At 28.6% G+C, this 21,621-nt stretch overlaps 2 protein-coding genes across 3 annotated transcripts; both read left to right on the top strand.

Annotated features, from left to right (window-relative positions):
- Positions 1-239: 239 nt before the first annotated feature.
- LOC137819751 (uncharacterized protein At1g28695) lies at positions 240-6,531 on the top strand. Its single transcript, XM_068623724.1, has 3 exons — positions 240-535; positions 1,036-1,428; positions 5,843-6,531. Exons 1-3 carry the CDS (start codon positions 389-391, stop codon positions 6,359-6,361), a joined length of 1,059 nt encoding a protein of 352 aa, XP_068479825.1. The 5' UTR covers positions 240-388; the 3' UTR covers positions 6,362-6,531.
- Positions 6,532-12,024: 5,493 nt separating this feature from the next.
- Positions 12,025-17,883, top strand: LOC137819753 (RNA-binding (RRM/RBD/RNP motifs) family protein). Of its 2 annotated transcripts, none has more exons than XM_068623725.2 (12): positions 12,025-12,662; positions 13,733-14,289; positions 14,371-14,460; positions 14,582-14,821; positions 15,354-15,575; positions 15,654-15,933; positions 16,025-16,362; positions 16,476-16,585; positions 16,664-16,767; positions 16,850-16,926; positions 17,023-17,119; positions 17,296-17,883. In XM_068623725.2, the coding sequence occupies exons 1-11, from the start codon at positions 12,320-12,322 to the stop codon at positions 17,116-17,118; spliced, it is 2,457 nt and encodes an 818-aa protein (XP_068479826.1). In that variant the 5' UTR covers positions 12,025-12,319; the 3' UTR covers position 17,119; positions 17,296-17,883. The 2 variants fall into 2 exon arrangements, with proteins under 2 accessions (XP_068479826.1, XP_068479827.1); XM_068623726.2 differs by having other exon boundaries at positions 17,324-17,883.
- Positions 17,884-21,621: the final 3,738 nt, after the last annotated feature.

Here is a 21,621-nt window from a genome sequence, read left to right on the forward strand (position 1 = left end):
TATTTAATGTTACTCCTTAATATTAAAATTATCAAAATTAAATATTTAATTACTAAAATTATTTAAGATGAATAATTTAATTCTTCATCAAACAGAATAAAATCTGCTAAAGTTAATTCCACTCAGAGGTTACTGTAAAATTAATATTTATTTAGGTAAATTATTTAATAGTTTCAATTTTCTTCAACATATGTTTGGCCTGTCATTTATTATAATAAAGGTTCTTAGGCATAAATGGTGCTTGCTACTAGTTGCTGTTTCATACATGGTCTTTTTATAAAAGAAAATCACTATACTTTTTTTCCCTCTCTTTGACCTAATTCTCTCTCTCTTTCTCTCTCATATATTACTCTTGAGTGTTGGTTGTGTGAACAAAGACAAAGACACAATGAGAAGAATGATGGATAATCCTCTTGTGAGTTTGGCAACTGTATCATTAATCTTCATTGCTGCTATGTTGCTCTATCAAGGCTCCTCCTATTTCTCCAACCAAATCATCCTTTTCCAAAAGCAACCACTCAATCAATCAAATTTTGTAAGTTCATTCAAATTTACCCTTTTTTTTTAACATAAATCATGCATGAAAGATAGATAATCTTCAATTGCTCTAGCTAGTTCTTAACCTAGTTTGCATCAATTGTATATAGAGAGAGTTTGAGTCATTTGACCTTTATTGGAAAAAAAAATCAAATCTCATATGAAAATCAAGTTTGCATTATAAAAAGTTAAGTGAATTTTGTGTTACATGCTTGAGTGAGAGATTGTTGTGAATCTCTGAAGAAATTTCTCCAAAAATTTTCACATGCTTCTGCTCCTGAAATTTTATGTATCTAATGGGTGAAGATTTTGTTGTTCGACATACAGTCCCATAAGTATGGGATGGATGCTGGTGAGGTGATTTTATGGGTAATTATTCGACATATATATATATAATTTGTCTTTTTAATAGGGTTGGAGTATCTAAAATACTTCATATTTATTCTTTCTTTACTGATACAAATTTTATTCTGAATGTTGTGCAAACAAACATTGTAGACGAACAATGTTGAAGCATGTGGAGATACCCTTGATTGTGCCTTGGCCAAAGCTTCAATGGGAAACAAAACAGTGATAATTGCAGTAGTGAATAGGGCTTATGTTGAGCAAGATGTGGAGAGTGACAGCACCATGCTTGATATTTTTCTCAGCAGTTTTTGGCTTGGAGAAGGAACAAGGTCTCTGATTCATCACATTCTCTTAGTAGCTGTTGATCAAATTGCCTATGATAGATGCATGTTTCTGAAGATGAACTGCTTCAGATTAGAAACAGATGGTGTTGATTTCAAAGGTGAGAAAATTTACATGTCACAAGACTTCATCAAGATGATGTGGAGAAGAACTCAGTTCCTCTTGGAAGTTCTCAAACATGGCTACAACTTCATTTTCACAGTAAGCAATTCTATTCTCTCTCTATTTTTTTTTTATCTCTTTTACCATCATCAATTGCCCTTTCTCATGTTTAAAAATAACTCATTTTTTAATATGTCTTTTAACCTCTATGTATATATATCATGTACTTTTATATTCAATAAATGAATAAAGAGAGATTAATATATTATAAGTATAATTTTTACTAAATAATTTTCTATTGGATCATGTTTTCCAATACTCACTATTAAATTAAAAATTCATTTCATCTATATTATATAATAAAAAATTATACCAATGTGAAATTATTTTATGTCCCGATTATATGTATTACATGAACATATATTTTTCAAAATATATTAAAATATGAATTATTAGACTACTTTGTTATTATTTATTCAATTTTAACAAAGTTTAACTTAATAAATTACAATAATATAATATTATAATAATCACAACAACATAAAATTATAATTTATAGATTAAATCGAAAAAAATATTATTATTAATATAAAGTTTAGTAAACATTATACTAGTGTTATTGATACTTCGTAATATATTATATATTAGTGTAATTTTATATATATATATATATAGTATATTTCAAAAATCAATTTTTTTCTTTCTTTTATATTTTTATTTACTTAAGATTTGAAACATTTTTCCCTCTTCATTTTTTTTCTTTCCATTTTACATTACAATGGGTGAAGTCAAAGATGTGTTTAATTTAACTTTCCTTAAAAATATATAGATAAAATGGTTAAGCTTACCTTAATGAAAATGAATATTTATTATGCCAAGTTGAATATAAGTAGTTAGTGTATTCAACTGAATTTAAAAAGGAAAGTTTAATATTAATTTATTTTTTTATTAAATAAATTATTACCATTTTCTTCAAGTAAACAAGGTTTAATTGTGCTCCTAATTAAAGTATATTCATATATTCCAATGAAACACGTCTTTTCTTTTTTGTTTGAAATTTGGACCAATTAATAGTATTCTCATAAATAATGGTCCCGAAAAGATTTTAATTGTACTCATTAAAGCTCTGACTTTGTTTAGTACTTTCAAGTTTGAACAATAATATTTCTAGAATGATTATCTGATTAAAGTAATAATAAAATATTTTTAATTAAATTTCTATTAAAAAATTATTATTATTATTATTATTTATATTTTCTAAATTAATAAAATAATATAATAATTATTTTTATCTTTTTATCTTTTTGTTTTCAACTTACTGATTAACTTTTTTTTTCTTTTTTTAATTTTTTATTTAACTCGTTGTTTGTAAAAAATAAATATTAGAAGAAAGAACATATTATCACTAAGTAAAAAAAATAACATTATTTTTATTCACTGTAAAATTAAATAGTAAAGTATTTAGAAGAAAAAAAATATTTTAAATATTTAATGTACAGTGGTAATATAATGTACACTGGTAATAACAATTTTAAATTAAAATAATATTATTTTATATTTATTTTATCAAGATAAAAATAATATTAATACTGTTTTAGTATACCAAAACAATACCATTAGTGGCCCTTAACATTTTTTGTTTGTTTGTTTTTAACTAGTTTTATTGTTGTGACAGATTTTTGAGTTCTTTAATTAGTTTTTGTCCACATAAATTTTTGTGAAAATTTGAATTATATTCAAAGTTGCCATTTAAATTTACAACCATTCCACTATTCACTTACGTGCAAAGTGCATATAGCAATTAAATACGTTTTGTTGCATTTAGAAAAAAAATAGCACTTTACCAAGAAAATTATTGAACCATATTTAAGGTGTTGAGGAGTGGAAAATAACAGAAGAGAAAAAATCATAATTATGATATTTACATTACAGCTTGATGAAGTTTATGATATTTTTATATAAAAAAAGTGTTTTGGGATATTATTGTATTATCATGAAATATTTAACCATAAGTATATTCAAAATAAACTTATTTTCAGAATTAAAAATTTAATATTAAAACTTAAATAATTTTTTTATAAAAACTCTTAATCCAATACAAGAAAATAATTAAATAATAACTAAATTTAGAGGAAAAAAATAATTAGTCACTATATTAACTACTATTTTAAAGATTAAAAAATTATTGATATTTAAAGTGATTTTTTTTATATAAAAATTTTCACGTTAGACATCACTATGCAACTTAAATCTAAAGTGATTTCTATTATTAATAAAAATTTATAAAATGATTTCTAAATTGATATCTAAATTAGTCTTTAAAAGACTAATGATGACTAAAACCTTGGTAGTTAATGGTTAGATATCGATTTAGAAACTATTTTATATTTTTTTATTAATAATATAAATTACTTTAGAAACTTATAATTATTTTAGTTTATAAAATAGTCTCTAATTTAGTCAAATAGTAACTAATTATTTTGGTCTTTAACATTATTTTCTATTTAATAATTTTCTTATAGTAATATTTGTATTTTTATTAACTTCTAATTTGTTGGAACAAATTGTTTTCGGACTTTTTTATTTGTTTGAATTATAATATTATGTATATTAGTCTAGACTAAAGTAGGTTATAAATTAATTTTAATAACTTCAAGAATTTTGCTTTTTAATAATCTCAAAATGGCAGCCGACCTATCTCAGCTTAGTTGTAATAGTTGGTTTAGTATGACCTTATGTTAAGTCTACGGTCAACGGACATTTTTAACTTGAAAATTTTACAAAAATTGTAAAAATTGTCTATAAAAAAAATCATGATATATCATTGTCAAAAATCTAAAGTTTAATATTCAATGACAATATACATTATACAACATCATATACCTTGCTTTAAATATTATTTGAATATTTCTATTAATGTTATTTTCATTATGTTAGAAATCACACATCGATTAGAGATAAAGACATTCATGGTATATAAGTAGGTCAAAATCTCGTTGTATAAGTCGGTTTCGTAAGGTTGAGTTAAACTTAAAGTTCACTTCTTAATATTGTATGAGAGTCATGTAAAGTTTATCTTAGTGAGAGTTTGTTGGGCTTATGAAGTCACCCACTATCGAGTCATTATCGAACTATCTATAATATATAATCCAATGCATGAGTTGACATATATCGGTTTTAGGGGGAGTGTTGGAGATTCCACATCAACTAAAGATAAAGACATTTTATAGTATATAAGGGAGTGTAAATCTCACCTTATAAGCCCATTTTGTAAGGTTGAATTAATCTTAGAGTTCACTTCTAAGTACATTATTTTTTTATTAGCAAAATAATAAAATTAAGATGAAGCACAAATGGGTGCTTCAACCCTTGTACAAAACAACATGAGTAGTCTCATTCACAGATAATCCATCAATAATGATCTCCCTTATTCTCATTCATAACTGGTCTAAACAAGGCAATAAAGAAAAAAAAAAGACACAGGATAACAATTTCTCCAAACATACCTAAGTGGTACACAAAATTGCCTTGACTAGTCCATACCACTTTGCAAGGTATAAGTAATGTAGGAAATTGTGTTGAGTTAGTTTATAGTTGCCACCAGATTGTCTCCTTTATTCTTTCACCACAACATGCGTCAATGCCAGCATTTGAAACCCAAATTCATTTCCTCTTTTTAGTCAATATCTTTGCAACTTATTAGATTGTTCTCATATGATATGATAGTAACCTTACAACAAGGTGAGCAAATGAAATTGGGATAAAACATAACATATTCTTGTAGGGAGGGTAATACTTGAAAAATAGATCAATATATATACAAGAGTTCATATTATTTTGCAATTGAGAATCCTAATTTTTTTTTAAAAAAAAAACACCACAATATATACATTATAAACATAATTGATTGAAGTGTTTGTACTTAATAATCTAAAATGAGGATTCAACACTTTATTTACTTCCCAAAATCCTATATTTGACAATATATAAATGGAAGAATGTGTTTAATAATACATTAAACAAGTGCATCTTGATATATCATAAAATAAACGGTCAGTTCGATCTTGATCTATATGGACATTGAGTCAAATTGGTTACACACAAAAAAAATTATTTTATTTTTTACTGTTTTTTAAGCTTAACTTAACCTAAATCATAAACCATGTGGACTAGATTATTGGAATATAGTCATTTTGACAATTTTATATGAGTGTTTGATTCATGATCATAAAAAAAAAAAGTTGTTGAGAGAGACAAAATTCAATTTCAAAATAAATTAGTCTTCAATTACTAACTGAGAGATAATTTTGTGCAAACAAACAATTAAAATAAAAATTAAAGGATATTTTTTCTATTACAGAAAAAAGCTATATATTTTACAATAAAAACTCAAATATTTATAACTTGTATATAAAGAGAACCATAATCGTTGAATAGTTAAATAAAAAAGTATATCAATTGAACTTTCATATTTTTTTTGTCTTCTAATTCTCATTCAACATGTTTTGTATAGGACACAGATGTAATGTGGTTAAGAGACCCCTTTACAAGGCTGAGCAAGAATGAGACAGAAGACCTACAAATAAGTGTAGATGCATACCTTGGTGATCCTTGGTCAGAAAGTCATCCAATCAACACTGGATTTTACTTTGTGAGGTCAAACAACAAGACCATTTCCTTATTTGAAAAATGGTATGGCCAAAAGGATAACTCCAAAGGAAAAAAAGAACAAGATGTTCTTTTAGACCTAGTTAGGAGTGGTATAATTAAACACTTAGGACTTAGGGTTAGGTTTTTGGACACCCTTTATTTTAGTGGATTTTGTCAAGATAGTAAGGATTTTAGGGCAGTCGTCACTGTCCATGCCAACTGTTGTAGGAGCATCATCGCAAAGGAAGCAGATATGAAGGCATCTCTTAGTGATTGGAAAAGGTTTAAGAAGTTGGAAGCAAACTCAACAGAAAGTCCTAAGTGGACTAGCCACAAATGGTGTAAAGAATCTTGGGAAAAACCTTTAAAAGTAAAGGACTAATTAGATAATATATATATTTATATATTTGTTGAATGATATTTTTTTTCACATATGTAGTTTATATTAGATGTTAGTTTTAATTTAAAAAAGTGATAACATTTGAGTTGTTGTATTTTGTCCTATGATTATAGAAAAAAATCAATAAATGAAGAGAAAAAATTTATGCCTTTATGCCTTTATGTGTTATGTGTTGTAATGATAAGGTATATGCAAATAAAATTACTTTATCATATTTAAGAAAGTGAAAATACCTAAAGTTTCATGCCATAAATTGACCATTCACATACAAGTAATTAGTTTACTCATTTTAAAGATTATATCACAAGACTATATTTTTTCTATTTTTTAATTATTAAACAATATTTTGAAATTTAAATGTGGAATATAATTCATAAATAATAACTTAAGAAGTTTGTACAATTACTTGAAGTATTAATTGAATTAAAGTTAAAAATATGTTATAAATTGACACTAAATATAGTTAGTATTTTTTAATACTAGTATTTTAATTAGTACTAATTAAAATTATTGAGATCTGTTTAAAATTTTAAATATGATTCTCAATAAATATTTTATTATTGAGATTTTCTCGTTGAAAATTTAATTTAGATTTATCATAATCATCATAAACACTACAAGAAAATCATGAAATAAAAACTAATTAAAGACCAAAATAATTAGTTACAATAGTAACTAGATTAGAGATCATTTTAGAAACTAAAAAAAATTGGTTTTTAAATTAGTTTTTATTATTGTTAAATAGTTTCTAAATTGGTATCTAATTAACAACCAAGTAATTAGAGGCCAAATTTAGAAACTAAATAATTGGTTGCTAATTAGATACCAATTTAGAAACTATTTAACAATAATAAAAACTAATTTAAAAACCAATTTTTTTTAGTTTCTAAAATGATCTCTAATTTAGTTACTATTGTAACTAATTATTTTGGTCTCTAAAAATTAGTCTCTAAAAATTGGTTTATAATTATTTAGTTTCTTGTAGTGAGATATTTTGATACTTTACAAAACAAATGGAATAATTTAATTGCAAATAAAAAATTAAAAAATAATTTTATGATATAATAATGGAAGTGAAAATAAAGTTTATATTTTTTTAAATATATTTAAAAAAGAAATTATTGTTAGATTCAAACCAACATTTTGATAATTTTTGGAATTTTAAAATTCTCAGTTCTTTTTCTCTTTTGGATTTTTCTTCTACGTGGGATTCTTTTTCTTTTAAAACATTATTTCTTCTCTCTAGAACCCTCTATCAATCTCTTTAGTTTACTTGCACATAATTTCTTCTTCAAAATATAAATCTCATAATATTATGAAGTGGACTTTAAATCTAACTCAACTCCCATAAAACTGGTTCATAAGATCGAAGTTTGCACTCACTTATATACAATGAAATATTTTCATTTCTAGTCGATGTGAAATCCCAACACATATATATCAGTCAGTATCGAACGAGTTAGTATCAGTTCCCATCACCTGATAAAATTTAAGTTTTTTAAACTTTCTCTTAAGTAATTTAGAATTATGTATATGTTTTTATATAATAAAATATATGATTGTGTATTCTATAATTAGTTTATATGAGGTGTTATATTATGTCTTTAAATATAAATTTTTAATAATTTGGATTAGCAAATTATGATTATCAGTTACGAAATGTTTTATATAAAAGTATTTAGTTTTTCTTTTGGTCCCGTTGACTTTTTGTCTGTTACATGTCTCGTTAGACTTGATGGAACAAGAAAAAGAATATAAATGTTAAAATCATATTTTAAACTTTTTATGTTTATCATTTTGCTGTTTTTTAAAGTTTCAACAATATGTACATGAAAAAAAGGATTTAGGAAAAAACTAACATAATGACTAGGTTTATTTAGGGTAGGTTAAGTTACAAGTCTCTATTGAATAATTTTAATTAACTACAGTTAAACCTAACTTATTAACTCTTCTATTATAATTTCACATAGAGTTGTCACAACACTGAGTAGCATTAATATTTTATTTAAAATATATTTTTTTAATGATTTTTATGTGTATGTTGGTTATGGAATTTAGTATAGGGAAGTTGATTGTATTGATGATAGATTTGTATGTTATTGGATTTTATTATTATTTTTTTGAGTATTTTCGTATAGTTTAAGGTATGAGAAAAATGAGAATATAGGAGTATTTTATGAATTTTTCTCTCTGGAATTATATTTCTCAAAGAGTGACATGCCTAAAACAGTAAGATATTGTTTAAATGATTAGTCATGATCACATGCATTACACACTATTAATGGAGCAAAAATATAGATACCTAAGCAAAATGATATATAACTTAATCAATATGATATATAACTTAAGAAAATCTTTGAAGCTTAAGCAAGTGAGAGTATGCAACAATTACATCTTCTCCGAAACAAGTGATGATATGATCGCTCAAAAGTTGAGTCCTAACAATGGTGCATGGGTTTGTGGAATATGTGACATGCAACTGAATATGTGAGACCATGCAATTGTGGTTAATGTTCAAGCGATAACATGATCACTCAAGCATTGGTAAAACAATGTATCTTATGCTTTTTGAAAACTTGTATGTGATAGGACAAGAACATCACTCAAGTGGTATTAAGAACACTCAAGTGATGAGCGCTTCACAAGAAAAATGTTTGAGCTGGGAGAGATATAACCATTTATGCTATATGGAGTTGTATCAATCAAACAATGTGAAATCACTTAGGTGAGGAAGTTTTTCATTTGTAAGAAACAAGGTCACTCTAGCAACATTGACAGTGAGGACGATAATTTACATGTTATGTTTTGGAATAATATATAAATGTATTTGTATGTGTGATGCATGTAATATGATATTTGTATGGAATATTGCTTCTCATGGGTGTGAGTCTTTATGGATGTATTATCACTCATGGGGTGTGCTACTCTTTTATGGGTGTGTGGTCAGAATACTTGAGATGATATTAAGTCCAAATGATCGTAGTATTGAACGCAAAACTCATTAAGAAAATGAGGCATTACATGCTTCACTAATTCACATAGATAAGCTTTAGATGGTGAGAAGCTTAAAAATATTATTATTTTATCATTTTTTTTATAACAAATGTAAGTAGTTACTTTGACATAAGAAATTGTGTTAATTTTTATCAGTAAAGTTTTTTATTGACAAGGTGTTAGTTTTTGCTTAGTCAGAGTTTTTTTGAAAGACATTGAGTGTGAACAACTATTTCATTGAGATATGATTAATGTTTGCTACATTTTGGTGAAAGATTATTTAGTTGTATTTTTTTATGTGTGTTATGTTGATGATATGATAAATATGTATGCGTTATGCGTTGTATTTTTTGTTTTTAAATTATTTCAACCTTGTGTGTATATGGATTTGAACCATATCTCACTCTTCAATCTCTTTTATATTTTTCGGTCTTAATACCTAATAATAAATCTTTAATTTTTTATATATGTAAATATTTTTTTTGTTATGAAGTCATCTACTCTTATTTTTACAAACAATGAGATTAATTTGAAAACACGATTAAAAAAAACTCAATAGAGCAACAAATAAGCACATAATACAAATATTCCTATCAACATAGAAACGAATTTAATCATCTAAGATATATTTGAATGTTTATTGATTTTTAAAATCTCATTGAACATTTTTCTTTTTAGCAGAGATGATAAATTTTATAAATAGGATGATTTTATGAAATGATTGGTATTTTCTTTAAGTTGTGGCTAATTCTAACAAGCTACAAATAATTAGGAGAACAAGAGAAAAAATGTAAGAATAAGAAAAAATATATTAATATTTAATATTTGTTGGAACAAATTTATGTTGATAGGTAATGGACTTGTTTTATATATAATAAGTAAGTAAAATATAAATGGATTGAATAGTAATATAAAGAGTGACATAAAAAAAAGTCTACGATAAATATATAGATTATTATATAACTTTGTCCACAATTTACTTTGTCAAAATATGTTATTTTCATTAGGATATTTTATAATCTATAGTAATATATAATAATAAAATTTATATTACTAATATAACTGTTTTAATTATTTATTTTTTATTTTATCAATATTTATTAATTATATAAATGATTTATTCTAAATAAAAATATTCTCTTTTACACTTTCAACATTGCAACATTGAATATGTATTTTATCAAATTTTATTTTAATATATAGGATTTCATCCTATGTTAAGAAAAGATAAAATTTTATTCTCAAGATGTTAAAATTCTATTATTTTATGTAACACATTTCTTTAACAAATCGTGATTGCTAACTAAATTATATTTTGGTATATATTTTGGATAAGTTGGTGGTATATTCACAAATTTAAATTTATTTCATATAAAAATAAGAAAATAAATCATATAAAATAATTTATAAAATAAAAACAAACCTATATATATTCATTTTTACAATTTTACCAATATATAGTCCATTGTTTATATTAAAAAATTAAAATTATTTTATAGTAACTATATATAAGGATAAATGAGTTTTTTTTTCATAATTCAAAAAATAATACAAGACTATTTCACTTTATTTAATATTTACTCATTTGAATTCCTAATATATTAAATCTCCAACTACAATCTTATCAATCATATTCTCTCTCTATATATAAATTTTCTGGATAATAATAATCACTATCATAAACAATTATTATGCGAAATTTGGATTTAATAATTATTACACTTTTAAATATATATATAGGTATAGCATACTTATTTTACCAATAAAGAAAATAATAAATATTAAAATTAAGAAGTATATATAATAAAAAAACTATACATTAATTAAATAACATGAAATGATTAAATAAGATAGTTAGAGATGATGATAATTATTAAATAAATAAAATAATATAAAGATATTCTACTAAGAAAAAAATTATAAAATAAACAAAATAAATAAATAAAATAAGATTAAAATCATCTTTCTTGTTAAATATAACTATAAAATAAATAATTAAATATATAAGATAGTAGAAAACTTTGTCAATTTTTCAAGTTAATATATATATATATATTTATTGTACAAGAAATTTTTCATATTATTTTATATGATTTTCTCAAAAACTTACAATTAATTTGTAATAATATATACCTTGAACAAAATTCTAATTAATGTTTTAAAATATATTATAAAAAATTATTTAAAATTATGCATATTCAATTATTAGACTAATTCATATTTATCTAGTTCTTATTGACAAATATGAGAATGACATTATCATGACATCTCATAATATTATTATTGAAACCTGCATCAATATTTCTACATTTAAAGAGTGACTATACATATTATAATAAAAATTCTGTTATTATTATAAGAATAAAATGATTTTTTTAAAGAGAGTACAATAAGAAAATTTAGAAGTAAAAGTTTGGAAAAAGTTTAACCCTTAACAGAATAAAAAATATAATAAAAAAAATTACAGATTTAGTTTGTGTAGTTATTGATTCTACATTTTTTAATTGTTTTTATATTTTAAAAAATTATTAATGTAGTTAATTTTTTATTAATTATATAATAAATAACTTTACCTGTATCTAAGATATTGTTTAAGGTATTGCAATTTTTGAATTAAGTAAAATATAAAAAAAATATTGTTAGAAGAATTCATCTCATGAATAAACTGCCATAGCAATCTCATTCTATCTTTTTCATCAAAAACTCTCTCTTTATCTCTCTCTTAGGGTTTTGTTTCAATTTTTGTTCTCTAGGGTTTTCTCATCCCTTTTCGATCCCCAATTATCGTTCTCTAGGGTTTTCTCATCTCTAGGCTTATCTAGTGCTTCTCTTCTCTTTCACTTTTTCCAATTTCAACGTCCTCGTTTTGGTATTTTTGGATCCCTCAATCTCACACAAAAGCGGTTCAATTTAGGCGTTCCTTCAATCTGAGGTTTGGTTTCAAGAATGCCCCCGAAAACGACGAAGCGTGGGTCCACGTCGAACGCCTCGAAGAGGGGTGGCAGAGGCGGCAGGGGAACCCCCAAGGCTGCGCAGAGCCAGCAGCACCATGACGCTGCGGAAGAGGCGGTGAAGGTCGAGGAGAAACAACCCATTGTTGTTGTTGCCGAGGAGGAGCAACCCAAGGCGGTGGAAGAAGAGAACCCTGTGGTTGAAGAGAAACAGCTTGTGGTTGAAGAGAAAGAATCTGTTGTGGTGGTTGAGGATAAAGCTATTGATATGAACCAAATGGCTCCGGAGGCTGTGGAAGAAGCGTCCCATCTCGCTAATGGGTTGACTGCGGTTAAAAGTAAGTATTTTTTTTTTCTTTTCTTTACGCTCTAATGGTCAAGCCTTTTGGTTGGCTAATGATTTTTGTTTTGTTTTGTTGAGGATGGTGGTTGTGTTGTAGTTTAGGTTCTTGGTTGTGATGCTGAGTTGAGTTTAAATGCAATGGTAATTAAGATTTTTAATTGTAATTGTGATTTTTGTTTCATTGTGATCCTTGATATTGTGAGATGATGGCAATCAATATTTTTAATTGCAATTGTGATTTTGGTTTCGTTGTGATCCTTGATATTGTGGGAAATTGGAACAATTGTGACCAGTGTGGTTGCAGTTTCTCCAAAACCCTTAATATTACGTGAAGGTGGGGCAATTGTGGCTGATGGAAAATTGCCCAATTGCCGCAGCTCATGTGGTGACTGTTTCTCAGAAATCCCTTGTACTGGGTGAAATTGGGACAAATTTGCTCACTTAAAAACTGGGATGTAATTGCTGCAGTTTGCTCCAATCCTCGAAATTGGGACAAAGGCAGCCACCAACAGTTAAAACAAATCAATGTAACCGTATTGCCATATGCAGTTGCAGTTCTGTTCCAATCTTGATACTGGGTAAAATTGGGACATATGCGGCCAATATGGCTCCGCATGGCCAATAATAAACCCTGTATGAAATCATGGTCACAATAAATTGATTTTTGAAACATTGGTCCTAAATGTTTTGGGGTTCTTTACTTGTGGAACTTTATATTGTTTTTGCTGTTATTTGATAGTAAGAAAGCTATTGGAGGAAGTATTTCTTTGACGTGTGTCTTTAAATGTTAGTAGTTGTTCTTTTGCCTCTGTTGTAGTTGTTGGAAATTAAGTTGGGGGGCTATTCAATGAGATGCATGTGCTTTGAAGGTGATAGTTTATTTTTCAATCTGTTTTGGTTCAAGATTTTTGAGTTCATTTGTGTGCTAGTGTGCTGTGGTGGGAATAGTACCAACCAGGAATGATGTGATTATGGAGTATCTACTATGCTAATTTAATGAGTACTATGGTCTTGGAAAATTTTGTTCTGTTCTAATTGGAAACATCTGAAATGTATTTTTGACAGACAATGAAGAGGAAGTTAAGGAATCAATGGATGAATATGAGAAAGATGAACGCTTAGATTTGGAGGATAATGATCCTGAGTATGAAGCTGAGGAATATGGTGGAGTTGATTATGATGAGAAGGAAATTGAACAAGATGAGGGTCATGAGGTGGGCAATGAAGTAGAGGAAGAGGCTGAAGATAATTTAGGTGAAGAAGAGGGTGATACAGGTGAGGAAGAAGTTGAAGATGTTCATGACGAACTTGAGGGTGAAGAGGAGCATGAACATACTGGTGAGGAGCATGATCACCCAGACTTTGCTGATGTGGATGATGAGGAACATCGAGAAGTTGCGAAGGAGAGGCGCAAGCGAAAGGAGTTTGAAGTTTTTGTTGGTGGCTTGGACAAGGATGCTACTGAGAGTGATCTGAGGAAGGTTTTTGGTGAAGTTGGGGTTGTTACAGAGGTCAGGCTGATGATGAATCCTCAGACTAAAAAGAACAAGGGATTTGCATTCTTGCGTTTCCAAACTGTGGAACAAGCTAAACGAGCTGTAGCAGAACTCAGAAATCCTGTGGTAATTTTTTTATCTTCTCCATTTTAGAGTAGTCTAAAAATGATGCCGTGTTAAATCACATTTTTATCACCCAAATTTCAGATTAATGGCAAACAATGTGGTGTTACTCCTAGCCAGGACAGTGATACACTCTATTTAGGAAACATATGCAAGACATGGACAAAGGAAGCTGTAAGTTAATTTTTATTTTGAGTCTAATTTCTGAACTCAAACATCAAGTTGTGTTTGATAGTTATTTTCTTAATTCAAGTCTGCTGTGTTTTCTGATCATGAATGAAACTTCCTGTGCCAGTTAAAGGAGAAGCTGAAACATTATGGAGTTACCAATGTTGAGGATTTGACCTTGGTAGAAGATACTAATGATGAAGGAAAGAACCGTGGGTTTGCATTTTTAGAATTTTCCTCTCGTTCTGATGCTATGGATGCCTTTAAGCGACTGCAGAAGAGGGATGTTGTGTTTGGAGTTGATAAGCCTGCAAAAGTTTCTTTTGCAGATTCTTTTATTGACCCGGGTGATGAAATTATGGCACAGGTATTTTCTAAATCCAATTCCTTGGTTTAACCAGGGATCTTCGACCTATCCTGTGTACTATGGTTCTCTGGCTTTGTTCAAGCATTTGGGTTGCTGTAAAAATGCTTTTGGGTTCCATTCCAACACTAGTAGTGGCTTCTTTTTTGGTTGTCTATATTGTGGATTTTGATATTGTATTATTATTGTTACTAAGTTTTAAATTGTATTCACATTAGTTCTCAGCATTTTCCCACAATTTGCTGCAGGTTTGGTGATTACAATGTGTTTGTTGAGGAACATCAGTTTAAAACTAACCTCTTTTTTTTTTTTTTTATGTAAAAGAAGCTAAGCTACTTGGGTTGTTTTTATGGTTGAACATTCAATATATAATAGTTCTGCAAATTTTGTTGAGTTTACTTTTTAAGGCTTTGTCAGAGTGATACTTCAGTAGTTTACTTTATTATGAGTGGATAAACTATCCATATTGTGGTATCTGGTATGTAGATGCTAATGGAGACCTCCAATTTACTGATAAAGTGTGTTTATGTTGCAGGTTAAAACTGTGTTTATTGATGCATTACCTCCTTCATGGGATGAAGATTATGTCCGAGATCTTCTCAAGAAATATGGAGAGATTGAAAAGATTGAGCTAGCCAGGAACATGCCAGCTGCTCGTAGGAAGGATTATGGGTTTGTTACATTTGGCACACATGATGCTGCTGTAAAATGTGCTGATAGTATTACTGGCACAGAGTTGGGTGAAGGAGACAAGAAGGTTTGTCTTGGATATTAAATAAACTGATTATATTCTTCAGTTAAATGGGGCATTTTGTAATGCTTTTGCTTCTTTCAGGCAAAAGTTAGAGCAAGGTTGTCAAGACCACTTCAGAGAGGTCGTGGAAAACACATTAGTCGTGGTGACTATCGTTCTGGTCGAGGATCTGGAATGATGCCAAGGCCTTCATGGAGCCGACCTGCACCTCGGACTTTTACTCGTGGTGCCAGAGGAGTTGGCAGTCGTGCTCCACCTGTCAGACCAGTTAGTGTGAGAGATAGACGCCCTATCATGTCCATACCAGCAAGAAGTAGGCCAGTACCTCCTCCATCTAGATCTTATGATAGGAGACCAGTCGGTATGTAGTATTAAGTTTTTTTTACTTGTACACTTGATTTTAATGATAATTTATTTCTCCTGAAAATAAATTGTTGAATTTATCTTCTTAGCACCTGCATATCCAAAAAGTAGCATGAAGAGAGATTATAGTCGGCGTGAGGATATACCGCCTCCGAGAAGTAGAGTTGCTGTAGATTATGGTTCTAGGGTGGCTTCTGAAAGAAGACCATCTTACAGGGATTATCCTGCCCGTGGTCCTGGTCCTGGCTACTCTGAGCTCCCTAGAAGCACATCTCGGGCTGCACCGAGAAGGGGCTATGTGGATGATGGATATAGCCAAAGATTCGAGAGACCTCCACCTCCACCTCCTCCCCATCTAAGTTACCGTGAAGGACGTCCCCGAGATTATGAAACTCTGTCTGGCTCAAAACGTGCTTATGCTGCTATAGTGAGTATTATTTCTGCATATTTATTTATTATAATTGCTCTTTCTTGCAACTGGATTTTGTGCTCTAATTATTGGATGAATTCTTCACTTATCAATTTTGTTTATTTAATCAGGATGATGTTCCTCCCCGATATGCTGATACTGGTGCTCGCCAATCCAGAGCTCGATTAGATTATGACTATGGTGGTAGTGCTTCACAGTATGGAGATGCTTATGGTGATAGGTTAGTTTTGTTTAATATTTATTTTCTTCCTCCCTATAATTATTGTCATGTAATTTATTCAATACTCTTGGTTGTTAGACTTGGAAGATCCAGTATGGGATATGGTGGTAGCAGCAGAAGCTCTATGTCTGGTCAAGATTCACATGGGATGTATAGCAGTCGACAGGGCATGAGTTATGGAGGTGATTTATTTGCAATCAGTCTTATCTATTTGCATCAGTATGTTGCTTCTTTTCTTACATTTTTAGACGTGTTGCTTGTCAGGTTCTTTTAATGCTGGTGATGTTGGTGGCTTGTACTCATCAAGTTATGGCAGTGATTACATTTCCCGTGGAAGTGATGTAATGATCCTGACCTTTCTAAGTCTCTACAGGACATAGTGTATATGAATATATGGTTTTATTTTATTCTTATGTATTGTTTTTCCCATGTTGCAGGTTGGTGGCAGCTCATATTCGTCAGTGTATTCAAGCAGGGGTGTGGGTGGTGGTAGCAGTTATATGGGTGGTGGCGGATCAGGATCTTATTATTGAGGTAAGTCATCTGATAACTTATTGGGATTGCATATTGCTGATTACATCAGGATGCATCCAATATAAGTGAATATTTTTCTGAGAAATTTCTCAATCCTCGAAATAGCATCTCTAATTTTTTCCCAAGGGCTGGTGAAGGTTGCGCACTGTGGTTACCGTGAATTTATCTATGAACAGATCTGATATAAAAAAGTGGCTGCTGTAGGAAGACCGTTGAAGCTTATGCACATTGTGATGCCTACAAATTTGGAGACAAAGGAACATTGCTATTTATAGCCTTTTTTTTGGAATTTGTCGCAAAATCTAGCTCTTGTCAACTCAAGCTATCTTTTGGGTCTTCTCTGGATGGATGATGTATTATCAGTACTTGAATTTGTGCTGTATGGACTCAAGTTAATTAGAGATGGAAAAAAGTATTGAGCAGTGATGTGTAATTAAACCCTGATTTATGAAATCATACTTGGATGGATACTATGAAAGATTTACCCACTGCTCCATCTTCCTTTTCATTTGGACCGAGACCAGGCTAGAGATGCTACTTGTTTGGTTAAGGCTTCATGGACTTTTTCGTGCTGAATTTATCAATAAGTTGGTTCTTTATTTTGAATCTCTAAAGAGATGTTTAGTTACTTTGGATGGATTACTTGTTTTTGCCGTGATTTGATCAGAACAGAAGTGAACTAATTAGTACTTTGTTGAGCTTGTAGTAATAAGAGCACTACTTCAGCAATTAATAAAGTCAAATGATTAGTTTATTGGGTTTTATTTGACTTGGTGTCATCCTAAGATAGTAAAAGCATATTGCACTGGTAATGTTTGTTGCTGCTATGATTTGATACTTTTGAGGTTTTTGTGCTGAGGGGACTACAGGACAATGCTAAAGATGCATTGATTATCTTTCCTTAGTTAACTTCATTGATTTCCTTAAATCATTTGTACATTGACATGGACCTCAGAAGATCAATTGCCTTTGCAATATCTTGTGGAAATGCTACAATCAAGAGATTAATAGAGTAGCAGATGAGGGTTGAGAATCACCTGTTACCGAGTTTCTGAAGTGGAATTAATTATTAAGGCTGGTTCATTGTGCACCCCTGGCTGTTCCACCCTTCCTGCTTAATTGTAGCCAAACCCTATCCCTAAGGAAAAAGTTGACAAAGTTTTATGCTAGTGTAGATTTGGTTTTAATATGTTATATGTTTAAGACTTTAAGTGGGTCTTTCCAATTTCCGTCCATACCATGTTAGTATTGAGTTTCAAAAAACTACTTTTGTTAAGGCTCTCAAGGAACTGAAGCCATTGCCCACGGAATGGGGTATATTGCTCAAGTATGTTTTATTGGTGGGCTCGTTTAAGACTTCAAAGCTTGTTAGGATTTGCGGTCTGGTAATTTAGATGATTTTTCGTATAATTTTTGTTAGGATTTGAGTTTTGCTAAACCAGATGATTTATCGTAGAATTTGCTCATGCATATTACATGAATTTCATATTATTATCGTATGAATATTCTTAGGTGTGAACTTCAGAATTGTTAAGCTTCAGAATTGCTCTCAAATCGTGGCTTCTTACATTTAATTATTCTTTAGTTTGGTGAGTGAGGGTGGTTATCTACTAACCTAAGTTTTAGTTTCCAGTTTGTTCTCTTTCTCTCGGTGCAGGGTCTAAGATCCATCTCTTCAAGCCCGTTTGCTCACATTCTATGCATATGGTACTTTTTTTTTATAATTTTTGGTTTGGTATCTCTTTTATTTAGTTGGACGCTGTCACAGGTTTTTGTAAATCAATGTTTTGTTGATTGCTCATGCATTGTGACATTGTAAACTCTTTAAACTAACGCATTCTGCAGATTCGTGCTTATTCCTGCTTATATTAGTGCATGTATGCATATGCTGATAACAAACATTTTGTATGGTCCTAGCAGTTAGTTTTTGAAATGGTGAGCTAGGTTTCAGATTACCCTGTGACATGTTTTTTACTTCATTTTATCCTTTTAATTGTTGGATAACTATATGCACATTACTAGAAACTTCACGAGAATGCGAAATAATATATTATTCTTGCATCACTAACTGCATGAAAGCCTGGACACAAAGTAGTAAATATTAAAAGAACGACATCATAATGTGAAGGGAAGAATTTAACTTGTAATAAATTGAAAATGTCAAGTATGTATGGGGTATGAGAACCAGCGATTAAGAACTAGAGTTTTTCCACAATTTCCTACAGCTTGTTTTCCAAATACACAATTGCTACTAGAGGGAGAGATTATTTAGAATAGGAATAAGGAATAGAATACCACAAATAGGGAAGAAAGTGAGAATAATTAAGGAGAGAAGGGTTAGGTAGTGAAGGTGTTGAAGAGGAATAAGGAGAAGAAAGAACCTAGAAGAGAAAGAGAGAGAAATCATGGTGGTACGATTAAAATCTTGTGATCCACAATTCTTGTAAACCCTATCTCCTAAGAAATTTAAATTGTCATCCACATTGTTAATTTTATGATTATGAATATATATTCTGATTCAAACTCAAAATTACTGATTAAATTAAAATAATTCCGTTTTATATAATTTAAAAATTTAAAATTTAAATTCTTTAATGTATATTGAACCCATTTCCCATAAAACAACCTCCTTAATTCAAATGATATTAATTTAATCATTCTAGGTTATTGTAAAAGAAATAAAAAAAAAAGAGACATTTTAAAGATAGTAAGTCAGATTTTTATCAAATATTATTCGTGGAAAAAATATTATTAGACGCTTTTTCGCAGTGAAAATTGGACAGTATTTTGTTTTCTGCTACCCCAATGCCAAACTGGCTGTATGGATAAAGAATTCATTACCCTCTACAGTTCTACAATAACTGCAGTGGGTGCAGTTCATAATCTCACCTTTCATTTTCATTTCTAATTTATAATAATGTGTTATTTAAGTAATTTTTTTTTATACAAGTTAAAATTTTAGAATTTTATGTGTAATTGATTTTTTTAAATTAGAAAACTTTAATTTTTGTGTAATATAGAAGTAAGAATTTTAAATTCATCGTATTTTCTATTTTTTGTGTTTATTTTATATTTTTCTGTTCAACCCCATTTTGGTCGTACCAAACTTATTTTGTTGAGATAGATTAATTTTTTTATTGATATTAATTAAGATTTTTTATTAATGTTTTATTTATTTTTGTTTAAATTGTTAGGACTATTTTTTATGTTTTTATTATAGACATTGTTATTTCGTGTTCGGTATATCAGGATTTTTTTTATTAATATCGAGGAGGTTATTTTTTGTTGATGTGAAATAGATTTTTTCAATCTGTCATGATTATTGTTTATTAATTTTTTCAATATTATGTTTTTTTTATCAATTATCATGATAATTTTGTTAATAATTTATTTTGATTTTTTTTCTAATATTAACTAATTTTTTTTATCTGATATTGATAAAAAAAAGTCGGTAATACTAATTACATGGTAAAAATAATCTTGATCATTTGTAAAAATAATTTTCAGCATTGTTACTTTAAATAATTTTGTTCAACATCAACAAAAGAAAATAATCTCAGTCATATCATAGAGTAAAATTTTTGTCAATATCAGTTGAAAAAACTCTGGATGAAGGTTTGACTAAAAGTAATATCATCCGAAATATGTAGAAAAATAATCAATATTAATATTTTTAAATTACTAAATATTATTTTATATTTAGATAATTTTTATAGTTGATGATAATAGTTTGCTGTAACACAAACTTGGATAAGAATGAGAAATGCCAATTTATAACTTTTGTGTGTGAAGAAATTAAATAATTATTATTTTAAAGCTGCCACTCTGAAAAGGATGTTACCCAACCACTCATAACACATATTTCGAAATTTGAAGTTGTGCTACCAATCATTCATCTAATCTTGAGGAAACAATATGTTTTCATATTATAAATGAATTTTCTTTTGCCTTTCAATTCATGAGGACAACATGTTGATAAATTTATATTATATTAAAAAAATAATAGAAAGTTAATGAGACCAACTACTTTCAAACGTGACAACATAGATCTATACCAATTTGGTGAAAGACTAAACAAATAAATAAATTAAGAATCTCAGTTCAAATGAAAAAAAAAACTGTTCCTGTGATTAGGTCTAATTTTTTAAAAACCCAATTGATTCTAGTGAAACTTGAAAGTCTAAAATAACACAATTACAATACCCAAGAGGTTGAAATTGCAATATTAAGCCAAACAAAATTAAAATTAAAAAAATATTCAGACTTTGCTTATGAGATTATATTGAAACAAGTATATCACTAAACTACCTAAGTAGTATAAGAAACTTTGATATTATAATATTTTATTATCGATTAAAGATAATAATATTTTATAAGTGGATGCAAACCTCATCTATGAGCTGATTTTATGGAGTTGACTTAGACTTAAAGTCTTCTTTGTAATATGGCATGAGGTTAAATTCTATACTAGTGAATATTTGGTGAGTTTATTAAGTCATACG

This window comes from Phaseolus vulgaris, chromosome 10, assembly GCF_051622355.1.
Source record: "Phaseolus vulgaris cultivar YP4 chromosome 10, ASM5162235v1, whole genome shotgun sequence".
Taxonomy (NCBI): Eukaryota; Viridiplantae; Streptophyta; class Magnoliopsida; order Fabales; family Fabaceae; genus Phaseolus; species Phaseolus vulgaris.